The sequence below is a fragment of the Neoarius graeffei genome, chromosome 16 (genome assembly GCF_027579695.1).
Source record: "Neoarius graeffei isolate fNeoGra1 chromosome 16, fNeoGra1.pri, whole genome shotgun sequence".
Taxonomy (NCBI): Eukaryota; Metazoa; Chordata; class Actinopteri; order Siluriformes; family Ariidae; genus Neoarius; species Neoarius graeffei.
Genome location: NC_083584.1, coordinates 51,793,329 through 51,811,815, shown reverse-complemented (window position 1 = coordinate 51,811,815; position 18,487 = coordinate 51,793,329). Strand labels below are relative to the sequence as shown.

The 18,487-nt window shown below is 39.3% G+C and overlaps 1 protein-coding gene across 3 annotated transcripts in view; it reads left to right on the top strand.

Moving 5' to 3' along the window:
* The window catches only part of rhbdf1a (rhomboid 5 homolog 1a (Drosophila)), a 108,952-nt gene extending 95,038 nt beyond the window's left edge, over window positions 1-13,914 (top strand). For all 3 annotated transcript variants that reach the window (XM_060943142.1, XM_060943143.1, XM_060943144.1), the window contains 11 exons: window positions 883-1,134; window positions 1,280-1,391; window positions 1,471-1,545; window positions 1,651-1,812; window positions 4,624-4,721; window positions 4,819-4,882; window positions 5,138-5,232; window positions 5,598-5,673; window positions 8,397-8,497; window positions 12,573-12,726; window positions 12,828-13,914. In XM_060943142.1, coding sequence (XP_060799125.1) covers window positions 883-1,134; window positions 1,280-1,391; window positions 1,471-1,545; window positions 1,651-1,812; window positions 4,624-4,721; window positions 4,819-4,882; window positions 5,138-5,232; window positions 5,598-5,673; window positions 8,397-8,497; window positions 12,573-12,726; window positions 12,828-13,247 — 1,609 coding nt within the window. In that variant the 3' untranslated portion in view covers window positions 13,248-13,914. The remainder of the gene's footprint in view (window positions 1-882; window positions 1,135-1,279; window positions 1,392-1,470; window positions 1,546-1,650; window positions 1,813-4,623; window positions 4,722-4,818; window positions 4,883-5,137; window positions 5,233-5,597; window positions 5,674-8,396; window positions 8,498-12,572; window positions 12,727-12,827) is intronic.
* The last annotated feature ends 4,573 nt before the right edge of the window (window positions 13,915-18,487 follow it).

Below are 18,487 nucleotides of genomic sequence, written 5' to 3'. Positions count from 1 at the left end.
AACCGGTGACATCCCGTCCTGGCTTTTATTAATTGCCTGAGCCGAGCAGTAATGGCAGAGTACTCTGTATGAAGAAAATGGAGAATGAGTGGACCAGCCGTCTGATTTCTCAGCTGGATATGCTTGCCTCGGCAGCAATATCTCGCCCCTTACATGGAAGAAGCGAATGAACAGAGAACTGAATGAACAGCTGAAAGTCGGATTGTTTCAAAACAATCAGCCACAAGGTTGGCCTTCAAGAAGTGAGAACACAGACTGGTAAGATGCAACTCTCATTTGGATACAAAACAACAAAAACAACACCACTCGTTGTTTACCTGCATTTAGATTAATACATGTAACTTGTATTGTGTGTTTAAGTTAGCGGTATAAGATTATTTAATTTGCTTCAGAATGTGATTGTCTCATTTCATCTGATTATTTAATGAGCCTTTTATGTTTTATCAGTGAGAATGCATGCATGTACATGTATGCTGCATAAGTTATAACACCTATCCTGTTTTAATGAGGGTGAACCCACAATCAATGAAGTCAAGTCAGTCTTAGTTGAGCAAGTCGATAACAGTATTTCTTACTTTCACCATAAATTTTCATTTATATGACTAGTCTATAGCTGTCAAAGGCCTCGGCCTTAAAACCGGTTCCTGCTGCGATGTCAAGCACTCGGCTGGCTCAGTGGGGCAACTTGAATGGCAACTTTGCGGTTGATTTTAACTCTCAAAAAAAAAAATTTATATTTTTTTTATTCCCGTTTATGCAGCATACAAGAGTCAAGGATGGAGATACTATCCACTCAAATTTATTTAAAAATAAAGGTTCTGCGTATCTCCTTTAAGGTAGTGTTCATGCCAGATAATACTGTATATCTATATTCTGTAACAGACCTCTAGAGAGAGGCTGGAGGAAGGCAAAGGAGGGAACGCCTGCGCCACCCAAAGTCCGACTGAAACAGGAAGTGGTCAGCGTAAGTGGGCAGAGACGAGGGCAACGGATTGCTGTGCCTGTCAAGAAGCTCTTTGCACGGGAGAAACGGCCATATGGGCTTGGCATGGTGGGCAAGCTGACCAATCGGACTTACCGCAAACGCATAGACAGCTATGTGAAAAGGCAGATAGAGGATATGGACGATCACAGGTATATTTTTTATAAGCTTTTTGTTCAGGTCTTGGAACATCTCCACTAATGTCACATTTGCTCTTTCTTCAAATAGTTTTGCTTTGGACATGAAAACATGAAATGACAACTTGAAAATCTTTACTGAATCTGAATTGTTTTACAGACCTTTCTTTACCTACTGGATCACATTTGTCCACCTACTCATTACTATTCTGGCTGTATGCATTTATGGCATAGCACCCGTAGGCTTCTCTCAGCATGAGACAGTTGATTCTGTAAGTGCAGCCATTTTCTCAAGTTTTCAATCCAAAATCGTGGCCTTGTGGTGACATTGTTCTTATTTTGTTTGCTAAGGTTTTAAGAAACAAAGGTGTCTATGAGAATGTGAAGTATGTGCAGCAAGAGAACTTTTGGATTGGACCAAGCTCGGTATGTTGACTGTTGCTGCATAAACGTAAGAGTTAAGATGTATCATTTTGTACTGGTTATTTTTGAGATTTTGTCCTTTATGACTCTTCACCTTACCACCACCAGGAAGCTCTGATCCATCTGGGAGCCAAATTCTCCCCCTGTATGCGACAGGACCAGGAGGTGCACGATCAAATCCAGCAGAAACGTGAGATTGAGCGCAACTCGGCCTGTTGTGTGCGCAACGACCGCTCGGGTTGCCTGCAGACGTCTGAGGAGGAGTGCTCGGTGAGCTCTTTCACTTTTAGCATTTTTAACAAAGAACATGCAGTGGGTTCAGAAAGTATTCAGATCCCTTCACTTCACATCCGTCAACATACAATAATTATTCGCCAAAGTCAAAGTGAATCTTGGTGAAATAAGAGATGAAGTTGAGGTTATTATTCACTGATATTCACTGAGCCTGAGGTTTATAATTGTTTTACTATAAATACAAAGGTGATTTATTAAAAAAAAAACTTTTAAAAATCATATTTAAATTTATTTTAGTCTTCAAAAGCAGCATGCAGATGTAATAGCGGCGCAGATTTGTCACTCGTCTATGCCAAGTCACATAAAATACTTTGTTTTGAAACAAAATAAATCTCAGTTCCACCTTTGAATAGTTTTAGACCAAACTTTGTAGCATTTTTAGTGCTTTTAGGAACAGCATTTTCTTTCCTAATTTGTAATTCTTCCTCCCTTAGTGACGAAGCGATTTGCCGCTATTTTGGTGAGTCGCTGAAGGTGATTATCGAAAAATAGTCCAACTTTCTTGACTGATCAGCGCGCGCGATTTCCTATAATCATCTCCGTATTTATACTAATCCATAACAATCAAGCAAAAACAAGTTTTTAGAATTTGCAGATGTATTAATAATCAAAAATTGAAAACTAAATATATACAGCCTTTTTTAGTACTTTTGTAGAAGCAACTGTGGCAGCAAATCTAGCTTCAAGTCTTCTTGGGGTAAGTCTCTACAAGCTTTGCACATGTGTTTGGGCAGTTTCTCACATTCTCCTTGGTAGAGCCTCTGAAACACCATTAGATTGGATGGGGAACGTCTGTGAACTACCCTCTACAGCTCTCTCCACAGATGTTCTATGGGGTTCAAGTTTGGTCTTTGGCTGGGACACTCAGACTTGTCCCAAAGCCACTCCAGCATGTTTTGGCTATATGCCTCAGGTCCTTGTTATGGGGAAAAGTGAAACTGTACCCCAGTTTGAGATCATGTGCACTCTGGACCGGATTTTCTTTAAGGACCTGTCTGCATTCGGCTGCATTCAGCCCTCCCTCAGTTCTAACCAGATTCTCAGTCCCTGCTGCTGAGAAGCATCCACAGCATCGTGCTGCCGCCACCACCACCATACTTTACTGTCCTAAGGATGGTATTACCAATTCATGAGCACTACCTAGGTTTTGCCAGACGTAGCACTTGGAGTTCATCCCAAAGAGTTTTATTTTTAGAAAAGGGTTTCCTTTTACTCCGTAGCAATAGTAGTATCCAGAGAGCAGGAGTGGTGGTGATGCAAATTTGTTATTTTCATCATTTAAGGCATGATCTATAATCATCCAATCCTGGCATATTAATGGTATGAGATGCTAGTCACAAAGGGAATGACATTTTGGCTTATCAAGCCAGATATATGGTTCATTTTCTTCTACGATAAACCTGTGGTGCTTCATCACTAGTAACTTCAGTATCCCTGATATCAGAAACAGAAATGGAGAAAATGCATTATCCTGATTGGTTAACCAGCTGGTAGCTAATAAAAGGTACTTAAACTGAGGTATTTTCTCATTTGAGGGTTGGAGCGGTTAAATATGGAATCATAAATATGATCACGCCATTGAACCATTTTGAATATTACTGCAGTGTAATTGCTGTGGAAAGCATGTTATTGGACATTAATGTTGCTTTGCACAGTATTTGTGCTCTAATACACTCTCAGAAAATAAAATATATTATTGTACCTTTAGGGGTACAGTGGCTGATCACTGGGGCAGTACCCTCTAAGGTATTTATTTGTACCTTTTGTATACCACTTAGGAACATGTATGTACCTTTTTGGCCCTGAAAAGGTACACATAGTTACCCTGAGGTCCAATAACGAGCCCTAAGGGGGTACATTAGCATAGATTTGTACCATGGGGTACAGAAATGGACTGCTACTGTACCCCTGTTTCTAACAATGTATTTATAAAATGTGTGTCTGTGTGTGTATAGTATGCTGCACGGTAGATGTTTTAATTATTCACGGGTAGCTGGAAAATGTTTTGGGGCGTTCAAACTTGAAATGACTGACTGATGGAGTATTTCTTCAATGGATGCTCTTCCAGCCGGTCTCCCTGTGAAGAACTTCTGAAGCTCTGTGAAGGTAGCCACTGGATTCTTTGACACTGGTGCTTCCAAACTACTTCCACTTCGCAACAATGGAGCCCACTGTGCTCCTGGGAAGGCTCAAAGCTTTTGAAATGGTTTCATACCCTTGTCCACATCTGTATCTCAACACAGTTTGATCATGGAGGTCTACAGAAAGTTCCTTGGACCTCATGGCTTGGTTTTTGGTCCGACATGCACTGTGAATTGTGGGCCGTTATACACACACAGGTGTGTGCGCCTTTTCTAAATCATGTCCAATCAGTTGAATTTGCTAACTGCAGTCAAGTTCTAGGGTCATCTCAAGATAATCAAAGCAGACAGGATGCACCTGAGCTCAATTTGGAGTCATTATGGATCATTGTGTGTTGATTTAATGGCCACAAACTTTAATTTAATCCATTTTAAAATAAATCTACATGTACTGTGTACCTCTTTAAACCTTGTAGGAATAAATCAAGCACAAAGTGAAGATTTAATTAGTGTGTTAGTATGATGATGTGATTCATTTCTGGTACCATTTGAGATTATTTCAGGATTATTGTATCACATAAATATGCAACAGGATTTTATGATACAGCAGGCAAATTATTGTGTATTCTGTGCTACAAACAGTAAACATGGTGACTCAAGCCCACTTTTTCCTCTTTTTTTTTTTTTTTTTTTTTTTTTTTTTTAGAGCACACTGGCTGAGTGGGTGAAGTGGCCCCGTGACGACACTCCACAGCTGGACGGCAGACCCCGCAACTATGGCTCTGTTTGCCATCAGGACCCCAGGTAAGATAAGCATCTCTCCCAGCGAATGCTTACACCCATATAATTTGCTCATTGTGGTACACGTGTTCTGGAGGATTTGTGTTTGGCTTTTGTGCAGGATTTGTCTGGAGCCAGCCTCTGTAGCACCTCACGAGTGGCCTGATGACATCACTCAGTGGCCAGTAAGTGTAACAGCACAGCTGATGTAAAAGCTGAGTGACAGTTGGTTGCAGGTCACTGTATTATTGATTTTAGGTATAAAATTACAGTGCTTTGCAGTGTTGGTGGATGTTTGAGATGGATGTCATTTGTAAAATGAAGGGGTTTTGGAATGGTGCTGGTTTATGAGCCTGTGTGGTGTTGCATGTAGATGATGAAATTGCATATGAGGCTTTTGGGTATTGAGGGATTATGAAGTTCTGTGCTATTTGCTTTAGATCTGCACCAGGTACAATACTGGAAATCACACTAACCTGCCCCACATTGACTGCACAATCACCGGTCGGCCATGCTGTATTGGAACTAAAGGAAGGTGAGATCAACCATACACACTATTATACACACTGTTATACACTCAATGGACTCCTGAACCTCTGTACACCTGCTCGTTCATGCAGTTATCCAATCACATGGCAGCTACTAGTCAAAAGCTTCAACTGATGTACTGTGTACAACCTTAAATCTCAGTATCTGTATATGCATGACTAAGTATTGCTCTGCTGCAACATGATTCGATGATTGTATAATTGTATGAATGCACAGGTGTTCCTAAAAAAAAAAGTGGCTGGTGAGGTGTATATAGCACGCTTTATGAGAAATGGTTGTATTTAAAAAATGTGAAAGTCGGGAACAAAGCAATGGTTTTTGTCACTCTGACTTGCGGCTCACTCTGTGCAGGTGTGAGATCACATCACGGGAATACTGTGACTTCATGAAAGGTTCTTTTCACGAAGAGGCAACACTGTGTTCACAAGTAAGCAATTGCGCCACGTGGCACTGATGCACTCCATCTTGTCTTAACTGGACAGTAACTTTGAAACTAAAGGCTCGTTTCTTCAAAGCAATATTTCCATTTAATATACATTATGAACGCTACCGCTTCTTATAAACTAGGTGGCAGCACCAGAGGTAGTAGCGTACAGAGCATGAAGTTTGAGAGTTGAACCCTATCTACCTTGAAGCATGCTTTTACTTAATCATCTAAAATGTTAGGCTAATCAGATGGAGGAGTTATGGCACACGTGTTAAACACGAGGCTTGCAACTATGTTTCATCCAGCCCACATGAAAAATAATACTGAAATGGCCTGTTCTGCTCTACTGCTCACTCAAAATTTTCAGACTATACAAAATTCACCGTAGATCCGTAGTGTAGCCATGCATGCACGCCAGTTTCCACCACAGCTAGCTTGACTGCAGGCTGAACAATCCGGAAGCACGTTGAGTGTTGTGCTGGCAGCAGCATCACCAGAAATTCATTTCGGGCAGCTGAAGAAATAAAATAAAATGGTTGTTTTCCTGATCTGTATAATTAAATTAAGTATGGCACACTCGTCCATTTCAGGTGGATGTCAAACAGTAGTAGGAGTGCTGATGACACCAATTTTTATCCCCTGCTGGCCCGAAGGGGGACTTTATCGTGGCTCTGTCTGTCTGTCCATCCGTCCATCCCGGGCAGGGTGCTCACCTTCTGAAATCAACTCCTCTCACAATTTTTGGAGGAATTTCACGAAACTTGACAGGATTCTTTGTTATATGTCTGTAATAAGCATATTGTAATTTTGTTAAATTGGGTCACATTTTACCAGAGTTACAGCCCTTGATTAACAAAAATTATAATTTGATAATTTCATGAGTGTATGTTTTTTCCTTCTGAAATCAACTCCTCTCACAATTTGTAGAGGAATTTCACGAAACTTGGGAAAAGGCATTGTTTATATGAAGGTAGTACGCATATTTTGTTCAATTCCGTCGCGTTTTACCAGAGTTGTGGCCCTTGATTAACAACCTTGTACTTTGACAATTTCATGAAGGTGTGCTTGCCGTCTGACATCAACTCCTCTCTCAATTTTTGGATGAATTTCTCGAAGCTTGGCAAAAGGCCTTTTTATATAACGGTAATACGCATATTGCGATTTAATTTCGTTTGTGAAAATTTTACCTGTGTTTTGACCCTTGATTAAATAACTTGTACTTTGATAATTTCATGAGGGTGTACATTCTTCTGAAATCAACTCCTCTCACAATTTGTTGAGGAATTTCACCAAACTTGGCAGAAGGCTTTGTTATATGACAGTTATACGCATATTGAAATTTCGTTTAATTTGGGCAAATTTTCCCAGAGTTAAGCCCTTGATTATTAACAAACTTGTACTTTGGCAATTTCATCAAGGTGTACTTGCTTTCTGAAATCAACTTCCCTCACAATTTTTGGAGGAATTTCATGTAATTTGGCAAAAAAAATTTTCTCCCCTGCTGGCCGAAAGACCCAAAGGGGATTATGTTGTGGCGATGTCCGTCCGTCCGTCCCGGGAAGGGTACTCACCTTCTGAAATCAACTCCTCTCACGATTTTTGGAGGAATTTCACGAAACTTGACAGGATTCTGTGTTTATATGTCTGTAATACGCATATTGCAATTTCGTTCAATTCAGTTGCATTTTACCAGACTTTTGGCATAGTTGCCAGCAGGGGATATTGTGCTCCCAGAGCACTCTTGTATATTTAATCATCTAAGGCACAATTAACCATCACACAAGCTTTCCGTATTAATAATGTTGCCATGAAGCATAGCAGTTCCACTAGAAAAAGATTAAAATAGCATTCATAATAGACCAAAATGACACTTTTGTATTATAAATCCTGATCTGCTTTTCTTTTGCAGTAAACCCAAGCAGCTACTTCTGCAGCTCTCACCTCCATATAGCTGTGCTTATTGTGTATCTAACGAATAGCTTTCAAACAGGAAAACTGCATTATCCCAGCTGGCTAATCCTGACTTCAGTTGTAGCCCTTAAGAGTCTCAAAAATGCTAATGTGAGCATTGACACCCCTGTTGTATTGATATTGCAGTGGAGTGATTTTCTTTTCATTACAAACTAAATGCATTACAATTTAAAAATGTAAGGTTTTGTGTCGATATTGTCTCGTGAAGTCTGCATCTCATGGTATAGGTCTTGTATCATGGCTTTGGTGTATTGTCTCATGCCAAGTACAAAAAGTATGTAGATATTTTGTTTTTAATTACATTTGGACATTAAGACTGAAAAGACTCAGCATGTAGTGAATTTAGCTTGGATATTAAAGCACAGTAAATGACAGCAGCCTGTACGAGTCCTTTACTGAGACCATGTAGAGCTCTGAACTCTGTCCATGTGTCCCCTGTACTTATTAAACTAGAAGAGTGAATGTCTGTTTTGCTCACTTCAGCTGCAGAATTCTGCCACAGATTAAGTGGTGATCTCGCTTGTAAAGGCTGTGTTAATCTGGTCTGGGTTTGGCAAAATCCTTCTTTATTCTGGCATCTGTGTCTCTCATGCCGAGACCATACTGCCAGACAAAGAGCAGCCTGAAAATGAGAAAAAGGGTTGGTGGGGGTTTTTTTTGTTTGTTTTTGTTTTTTTGTGTGTGTGTTTTCTTACCCTTTCTTTTAATATTAGTTGTATAGTCTGATTTTTGGACTCTGTCTCCAACACCAGGTTCACTGTATGGATGATGTTTGTGGCCTGCTACCCTTCCTGAACCCAGAGAAACCTGATCAGTTCTACCGGTTATGGCTCTCTCTCTTTTTACATGCTGGGTAAGTTTTATTCCTGAAGCATCATATACTGGCCTTCTTTTATTTAAAGCACTGATTCATGTATCCATGTGCTTTACTTGTACTGCACTTTAAGCGTATTACCTAGACATCCTATATTTTTATCCTTGTGGTGTAAAAGCTTAATTTTTTAAAAATAAATGCTTAAAAAAAACACCCTAAATGTAATATATATCTTTTTTTTTTTTTTTTTTTTTTTTTTTTTTTTTTTGCACATAAAACATGCTTGGATCAGTTTTTCTGAAAGAACAAAATTATATTTACACTAAGTAACTTTAAAAACGCACATTGATAAAACTTGCTGAATTCGTGCTGAGTTTATCTCAAGAAGAAAAGAAATATATCACAATGGAAAAATAACTTCGTTCCGCCTGAATAAGTTCCAAATCTGTGCTCAAATCAGAATTTAAGGGAGTTGTACGTTATTGAGTACAATATGACTCGGGTAGTCAATGACATGGACAGGCTTTAATTTTCAAACAAATTTTGCATACACTGTACACACACAATCTTGCCTATAAATACCCGGGGGAAATGATGGGAAAATTGTCATTATTGAAGATGCCACGCCTAAGCCAAAATCAACGTGAACAGGCCATCGGGATGTTGCGTGCCGGAAGTACACAGACAGAGGTCGCCCAGCACTTCGGTGTTCATCATTCGACCATTTCCCATTTGAGTCAGCGTTACAGACAGACAGGGAGCACCAGGGATCGTCCACGCCCTGGTCAGCCTCGAGTCACGACGCCAGTTCAGGATCAGCACATCAGGCTAGCTCACCTCTGTGACGGATTCCTGACACCCTCAGTCACTGCTGCTGAGACCCCTGGACGACACAGACCCAGAATCTCCAGCATGACGGTCCGAACATGGACCAACTGTCACTTTGAATTTTTTTTTATTGTGAATTAATTCTTGAGTTTGACAATAAATGTCCTTTATCGATGTTTCAAGATGTGTGTGCATTACATACAATATCATAAATTTCAAATATATGCATGGATCTAAAGTGATATCGTGTTGAATTCCATTGTGCGTTTTTAAAGTTACTTAGTAGGGCTGGGTTCAAAAGATCGATCCACGATCCAATATCGATTCACGTTCAAAAAATACGAGATCGATTCAAAAATGTGTGGATCGATCTCTTCCAGGTGGCCATAGGCACTATTTTCTCGACCACGCAAGGACCGCTATAAAAAGCGGGTGCCGGCAAACGAAACCGAAACTTAAGAACGTGAGATGGCTGAAGCTGCACAGCTAAAATCACTGCCTGGCCTGAAAGCTGATGTATGGCATTACTTTGGATTCAAACGTTACGAGGACAGAGACGAAGTCGACAGAACAAAAGCAGTGTGCAAACTGTGCCACATAGAGGTAAAATATAGTGGCAATACAACCAATCTCCGCAACCACTTACCCAGGCACCACGCCGACACAGTTTCAGCTAAACCTGCGGCAAATCAAACTGCACTGGAGAAGGCATTTGGTGTTAAATTACATGCACAAACACATATTGGGCTGTTCCTGTCAATAGGGACAGTTTTTACTTTAAAGTGACAATCCAGCAATATCTAAGTAAATCGATATCGAATCGGATCGTGACCTTATGAATCGGAATCGAATCGATCCAGGAAATCTGGATCGATTCCCAGCCCTATTACTTAGTATATTTTAGGGCTGCAACTATAGATTATTTTGATAATCAATTAATGTCTGGGTTTTTTATTATGAATCAATTAGTTGCCTTTTTTAACAAAATATATTTAAAATACTGTGTTTATTTGCAACATTTTAATCAGCACTACTACAAAACTTTCTTAAAAAGGCTCAAAGATTAATAAGACCCAAAAAATAAACTCCTTTATACTCTCAGATAATGTCTGTCCGTCCCTGGAAGGGTTCTCACCTTCTGAAATCTACTCCTCTCTCACAAATTTTGGAGGAATTTCATGAAACTTGGCAAAAGGCATTGTTATGTCCGTAGTACACACATTGTTTTGTTCAATTCGGTCGCATTTTACCAGAGTTGTGGCCCTTCATTTAACAGCCTTGTACTTTCACAATTTCATGAAGGTGTGCTTGCCTTCTGACATCAACTCCTCTCTCAATTTTTGGATGAATTTCTCGAAGCTTGGCAAAAGACTTTGTTGTTATATGATGGTAATACGCATATCGCGATTTAATTTCATTTGTGAAAATTTTACCAGAGTTTTGACCCTTGATTAAATAACTTGTACTTTGTCAATTTCATGAGGGTGTACATTCTTCTGAAATATTGAAATTCTTCTCACGATTTGTGGAGGAATTTCACCAAACTTGGTAAAAGGCTTTGTTATATGACAGTTATACACACACTGAAATTTCATTTAATTTGGGCAAATTTTACCAGAGTTATGCCCTTGATTATTCACAAATTTGTACTTTGGCAATTTCATCAAGGTGTGCTTGCTTTCTGAAATCAACTTCCCTCACAATTTTTATTATTCCCTGCTGGCCAAAAGGCCTGAAGGGGGATTATTTCGTGGCGATGTCCGTCCATCTGTCTCAGGAAGGGTACTCACTTTCTGAACTCAACTCCTCTCACAATTTTTGGAGGAATTTCATGAAACTTGAGGATTCTTTGTTATATGTCAGTAATACGCATATTGCAATTTCGTTCAATTTAGTTGTATTTTACCAGAGTTATAGCAGAGTTGCCAGCGAGGGATATTGTGCTCTCAGAGCATTCTTGTATTTTGTAAATTGGGACACTGTAAAACAGAATGTGAAGGTGTGCAAGTCATGGAAACCCTATATTTAATTGAAAATAGTACAAAGACGGCATATCAAATGTTGAAACTGAGATTTTTTTTTTTTTTTTAAATGTATGCTCATTTTGAATTTGATCTCGGCAACATGTAGAAAAGTTGGGACAGAGGCAACAAAAGACTGGAAAAAGTTGTGTAATGCTAAAAAAAAAAAAACACCCTAATTAGGTTAATTGTCAACAGGTCAGTAACATGATTGGGTATTAAAAGAGCATCCCAGAGGGGGTGAGTCTCAGAAGTAAAGATGGGGAGGGGTTCAGTGCTCTGTGAAAGACTCCGTGGGCAAACGGTGCAACAATTTAAGAATAATGTTCCTCAATGTAAAATTGCGAAGATTTTGGGGTTCACCTAAGACACCGCCATCTCTTGAGCTTAACCCAGTTTTCCAAAAAGTTCTGAGACATAGCTTGTAGTCATAATACTGTTTCAATTCTGTACATGTTGACATTGAAGATTCTGTTCAGATCTTGTTTTATTTCAGATCAACAAGAATAGGTTTTTTTTTTGTTTTTTTTTTCTCCTTTTTAGGATAGTTTAATGATGTTTTTAACAGTAGTAATATTGATTCAGTTTATGTTGACCTGAGAGTAAAATTAAAAGTTTTTTTTTTTTTTTTTTGGTCCCCCCCAAATTGAACCTCCAATTGTATGGTTCAGTGACATCTAAACATGTTTGGCTAATCTGTTTTGAGACACAGCGGACTGTAATTCTTTAATGAGATGCATGTTCTGAGCCTGGACAGTAATTAAGATAGTGCTCACTTGTTGGGTGCAGAGCTCTCCTCAGTTTCCTAAGCACATTCCATATAGTCACCATCTTGAATGTGCTTCTGATATCCATACCTTGTAAAGCAATTTCAGACTTTGAGCATGTTTGGCATCCTTATTACAAAAGTACAGGTATTCATGGCCATTGATATGACACTTTTGGTTATAGCGATGATGTACTCCAAGGTTCTCTGAATAAACTAAATCATGTCATCAGCACACCAAGTGATGAGATGAGTGGTTAAAGGAGGCATGTTATCCTATAAGCAGAACATCACCGCACTATGAGACAGATTTGTATTTTAGGAACACTCACTGGAATAGAAACATGCAGACAGTGAGCTTTACTTCTCGAGGTCTAGACCAAGACAAACATGCCAAGAAAAACCAAAATTCAGAAATCTGCCCAAAGAAAATAACTTGCTGTAAGTTTAGTAACTTAAGATTGTCAATCTTTTCTCTTTCTCTGTATGTGTGGACCAGGATTTTGCACTGCCTGGTTTCAGTGATATTTCAGATGACAATTTTGAGAGATATAGAGAAGTTGGCTGGTTGGCTGCGTATCTCCATCATCTACATCCTGAGCGGCATCACGGGGAACCTGGCCAGTGCCATCTTCCTGCCCTACAGAGCCGAGGTGCCCACAGCATGCCTTCTAAATTAAATTGTATATTTATGGTAGATGTTTTTGGATTCTTGGATCAGTTCTGACCCAATTCTCCCTCTTTTTGTGCCCAGGTGGGTCCTGCAGGCTCACAGTTTGGCATTCTGGCATGCCTTTTTGTGGAACTCATCCAGAGCTGGCAGATCCTAGCACAGCCATGGCGGGCATTTGCCAAACTGCTGTGCGTGGTGCTGTTCCTCTTTGCCTTCGGTCTGCTGCCCTGGATCGACAACTTTGCCCACATCTGCGGCTTTGTGTCAGGGTTCTTTTTGTCATTTGCTTTCCTGCCCTACATCAGCTTCGGCCGCATGGACATGTACCGCAAGCGCTGCCAGATCCTCGTATCACTCACACTCTTCCTGGGCATCTTTTCTGGTTTTGTGGTGCTCTTTTATGTCCATCCAATCAAGTGTGAGTGGTGCGAGCTGCTCACCTGCATTCCCTTGACAGACAAGTTTTGTGAGAAGTATGACCTGAATGCCCATCTCCACTGACACAGTTACAAGGAAGCCAAGGCAGGGCTTTTGTTGAGAGGGGGGGTTTAACTGGCTCTTGTTCTGTTCCACCTCCTGGGGTTGGAAGGGTATGAAGAGCTGCTTTGCTCCCCCTGAGGCGTGGATGATGGCAACATGGATGATGCTTGTGTTTGTATGTTTTTTACTCTTACTGTAAGTTGGAACACCAATTTTGACCACTTGGATGAACATTAAGAGTTGTTTTTATTTCCCCCCCCAGTAGTTGTTTTCCTTGTCTGTTGGTCGTCTGTGAAACAGGGACAGTACCCCCAGCCACCTCTCATATAGATTAGTCTTTGAGATGGTGAGAGAAAATAAGCACTGGTACAACAAACAGAAGAATAGATATTAATAGATGTATTATTTTTTACTTTTCATATTTTACCATGCCACGAAATCAGGCAAAGGTTTTACCATTGTTCAGATAACCTCAGATTTCCAGGGACATAAAAGAAAAACAATCTGTACCATCAGTGCCTTGGTAAATACTACCATATTTTGGTTACATGTCAAGCACTCAAATGTTATTCTTTTATTTGTGTACTGCTTCAAATGGAGTAATGATAAAATGTTATATAAAGGGTAGTGTTTTAGCTACCCTCTCATTTACTTGTTACAAAATACAGCTTTAACAATATTCACCTCATTTAGTTGTCCGTCTGTTTCTTGTTGGTCAACACAGTTCATGATTGGGGGAAAAAAATGAACAAACACAATGTAATAGGATACAGTACTGTTTTGAGAAATATTAAGCACAATCAATATGAATGCAGGTAATTTTAGTTATTTTATTTTAGATCTATTAAACTCCATCATATGCTTTAAATCAACTATTTTAGGTGACTAGCAGAAGTGTCTGCTTAATTTATTTTTTATTTTATTTATTTTTTGATTACAGTTTCCATCTTAACCCAATACCATAAATGTAGCTTTTATCAGAACATTAAATGTTCAGGAAACATAATTCAGTTTAATGTATCAGACAAAATTACATTTCAGGACATAAAACTAGTTTCTACATTTAAAACAAGCTTTCATTTCACTGTTTATTACAGTTGTTAATATTTTTAAATAGATATTACTTGGGCAATAAAATACAGATAACGATGGATGGATGGACTTTATTGTTCCCCAAGGGGAAACTGGAAGATAATGGAAACTAATCATGTTGGCAGTTGCAAAATAAAGAAGTACAGTGGTGCTTGAAAGTTTGTGAACCCTTTAAAATTTTCTATATTTTTGCATAAATATGACCTAAAACATCAGATTGTCACACAAGTCCTAAAAATAGGTAAAGAGAACCCAGTTAAACAAATAAGACAAAAATATTATACTTGGTCATTTATTTATTGAGGAAAATGATCCAATATTACATATCTGTGAGTGGCAAAAGTATGTGAACCTCTAGGATTAATAGTTAATTTGAAGGTGAAATTAGAGTCAGGTGATTTCAATCGATGGGATGACAATCAGGTGTGAGTGGGCACCCTGTTTTATTTAAAGAACAGGGATCTATCAAAGTCTGATCTTCACAACACGTTTGTGGAAGTGTATAATAGTACGAACAAAGGAGATTTCTGAGGACCTCAGAAACAGCATTGTTGATGCTCATCAGGATGGAAAAGGTTACAAAAGCATATCTAAAGAGTTTGGACTCCACCAATCCACAGTCAGACAGATTGTGTACAAATGGAGGGAATTCAAGACCATTGTTACCCTCCCCAGGAGTGGTCAACCAACAAAGATCACTCCAAGAGCAAGGCATGTAATAGTCGGCGAGGTCACAAAGGACCCCAGGGTAACTTCTAAGCAACTGAAGGCCTCTCTCACATTGGTTAATATTAATGTTCATGAGTCCACCATCAGGAAAACACTGAACAACAATGGTGTGCATGGCAGGCTTGCAAGGAGAAAGCCACTGCTCTCCAAAAAGAACATTGCTGTTCATCTGCAGTTTGCTAAATATCACGTGGACAAGCCAGACAGCTATTGGAAAAATGTTTTGTGAAGGATGAGACCAAAATAGAACATTTTGGTTGAAATGAGAAGCCTCATGTTTGGAGAAAGGAAAACACTGCATTCCAGCATAAGAACCATATCCCATCTGTGAAACATGGTGGTGGTAGTATCATGGTTTGGGCCTGTTTTGTTGCATCTGGGCCAGGATGGCTTGCCATCGTTGATGGAACAATGAATTCTGAATTATACCAGAGAATTCTAAAGGAAAATGTCAGGACACCTGTCCATGAACTGAATCTCAAGAGAAAGTGGGTCATGCAGCAAGACAACGACCCTGAGCACACAAGTCGTTCGGGCAAAGAATGGTTAAAGAAGAATAAAGTTAATGTTTTGGAATGGCCAAGTCAATGTCCTGACCATAATCCAATCGTAATGTTGTGGAAGGACCTGAAGCGAGCAGTTCATGTGAGGACACCCTCCAACATCCCAGATTTGAAGCTGTTCTGTACGGAGGAATGGGCTAAAATTCCTCCAAGCCAGTGTGCAGGACTGATCAACAGTTACGGGAAACGTTTAGTTGCAGTTATTGCTGCACAAGGGGATCACACCAGATACTGAAAGCAAAGGTTCACATACTTTTGCCACTCACAGAAAATTGGATCATTTTCCTCAATAAATAAATGACCAAGTATAATAGTTTTGTCTCATTTGTTTAACTGGGTTCTCTTTATCTACTTTTAGGACTTGTGTGAAAATCTGATGTTGTTTTAGGTCATTTTTATGCAGAAATATAGAAAATTCTAAAGGGTTCACAAACTTTCAAGCACCACTGTAAACACAGTTAATAAATTCATAATGTGCAAATTACAATGAATGAGTCAGACCCTGTGTTTGACTAGTGAGTGATGAATCCCTTATATTGCTTGTAGTTTATCACTTGTGGGCATGTACTATTTCGACAGCTTTTTTTTTTTTTTTTTTTTAATTCAGATGAGAAAAGTGTAGCAGCCAAATGGTAGCACACAATTTGCTCCAGTCCACAATTTGTCTTTTTGAAGTATATTTTAAATGAATTATAATTTACTAAAGAAAATGAATTTAAAAATGTGTGGAACTTGGTTGTTTGTATGTTAGGTACCAAGCCTTGTATTAGCTTTAACAGATTAGCAGTATAAGCGAACTGTACTAGCTACATGCATATAGATGATCTAACTAGTTAAACACAATTTGAACAAGTGTTGCCAGGCAAAACAAACCTCACCTGGTAGCACTTATGATGAATATGAAGGAAGATATCATGAAAAAAAGAGGTACCCTATGTGGCTACTGCTTATAAATAAAATAGTTTTCTGATCCCATGTCCATACAGAAAATATAGCATATATATTTACTCTATGAGGCAGTAGCCACAAAAATGAAGCATAATCCAAAAATGAACAATTTAAAAATCACAGAAGTAAAATGTACCAAGTGTCTGTACTTTTATATTATTCTACAACCCCGATTCCAAAAAAGTTGGGACAAAGTACAAATTGTAAATAAAAACGGAATGCAATGATGTGGAAATTTAAAAATTCCATATTTTATTCAGAATAGAACATAGATGACATATCAAATGTTTAAACTGAGAAAATGTATCATTTAAAGAGAAAAATTAGGTGATTTTAAATTTCATGACAACAACACATCTCAAAAAAGTTGGGACAAGGCCATGTTTACCACTGTGAGTCATCCCCTTTTCTCTTTACAACAGTCTGTAAACGTCTGGGGACTGAGGAGACAAGTTGCTCAAGTTTAGGGATAGGAATGTTAACCCATTCTTGTCTAATGTAGGATTCTAGTTGCTCAACTGTCTTAGGTCTTTTTTGTCGTATCTTCCGTTTTATGATGCACCAAATGTTTTCTATGGGTGAAAGATCTGGACTGCAGGCTGGCCAGTTCAGTACCCGGACCCTTCTTCTACGCAGCCATAATGCTGTAATTGATGCAGTATGTGGTTTGGCATTGTCATGTTGGAAAATGCAAGGTCTTCCCTGAAAGAGACGTCGTCTGGATGGGAGCATATGTTGCTCTAGAACCTGGATATACCTTTCAGCATTGATGGTGTCTTTCCAGATGTGTAAGCTGCCCATGCCACACGCACTAATGCAACCCCATACCATCAGAGATGCAGGCTTCTGAACTGAGCGCTGATAACAACTTGGGTCGTCCTTCTCCTCTTTAGTCCGAATGACACGGCGTCTCTGATTTCCATAAAGAACTTCAAACTTTGATTCATCTGACCACAGAACAGTTTTCCACTTTGCCACAGTCCATTTTAAATGAGCCTTGGCCCAGAGAAGACGTCTGCGCTTCTGGATCATGTTTAGATACGGCTTCTTCTTTGAACTATAGTGTTTTAGCTGGCAACGGCGGATGTTATGGTGAATTGTGTTCACAGATAATGTTCTCTGGAAATATTCCTGAGCCCATTTTGTGATTTCCAATAGAGAAGCATGCCTGTATGTGATGCAGTGCCGTCTAAGGGCCCGAAGATCATGGGCACCCAGTATGGTTTTCCGGCCTTGACCCTTACGCACAGAGATTCTTCCAGATTCTCTGAATCTTTTGATGATATTATGCACTGTAGATGATGATATGTTCAAACTCTTTGCAATTTTACACCGTCAAACTCCTTTCTGATATTGCTCCACTATTTGTCGGTGCAGAATTAGGGGGACTGGTGATCCTCTTCCCATCTTTACTTCTGAGAGCCGCTGCCACTCCAAGATGCTCTTTTTATACCCAGTCATGTTAATGACCTATTGCCAATTGACCTAATGAGTTGCAAGTTGGTCCTCCAGCTGTTCCTTTTTTGTACCTTTAACTTTTCCAGCCTCTTATTGCCCCTGTCCCAACTTTTTTGAGATGTGTTGCTGTCATGAAATTTCAAACGAGCCAATATTTGGCATGAAATTTCAAAATGTCTCACTTTCGACATTTGATATGTTGTCTTTGTTCTATTGTGAATACAATATCAGTTTTTGAGATTTGTAAATTGCATTCCATTTTTATTTACAATTTGTACTTTGTCCCAACTTTCTTGGAATCAGGGTTGTACTTTCACCTCTTACAGTTTTCAAAACTGAAACCTCCAAACCGAGGCTGACACACACACGCTGTTGCCATGACCCAAACTCTTATTTCCTGGAAATGGCCCAGCGCTAGAGCTCAGTAGAATGCACTTCTCATCTCATTATCTCTAGCCGCTTTATCCTGTT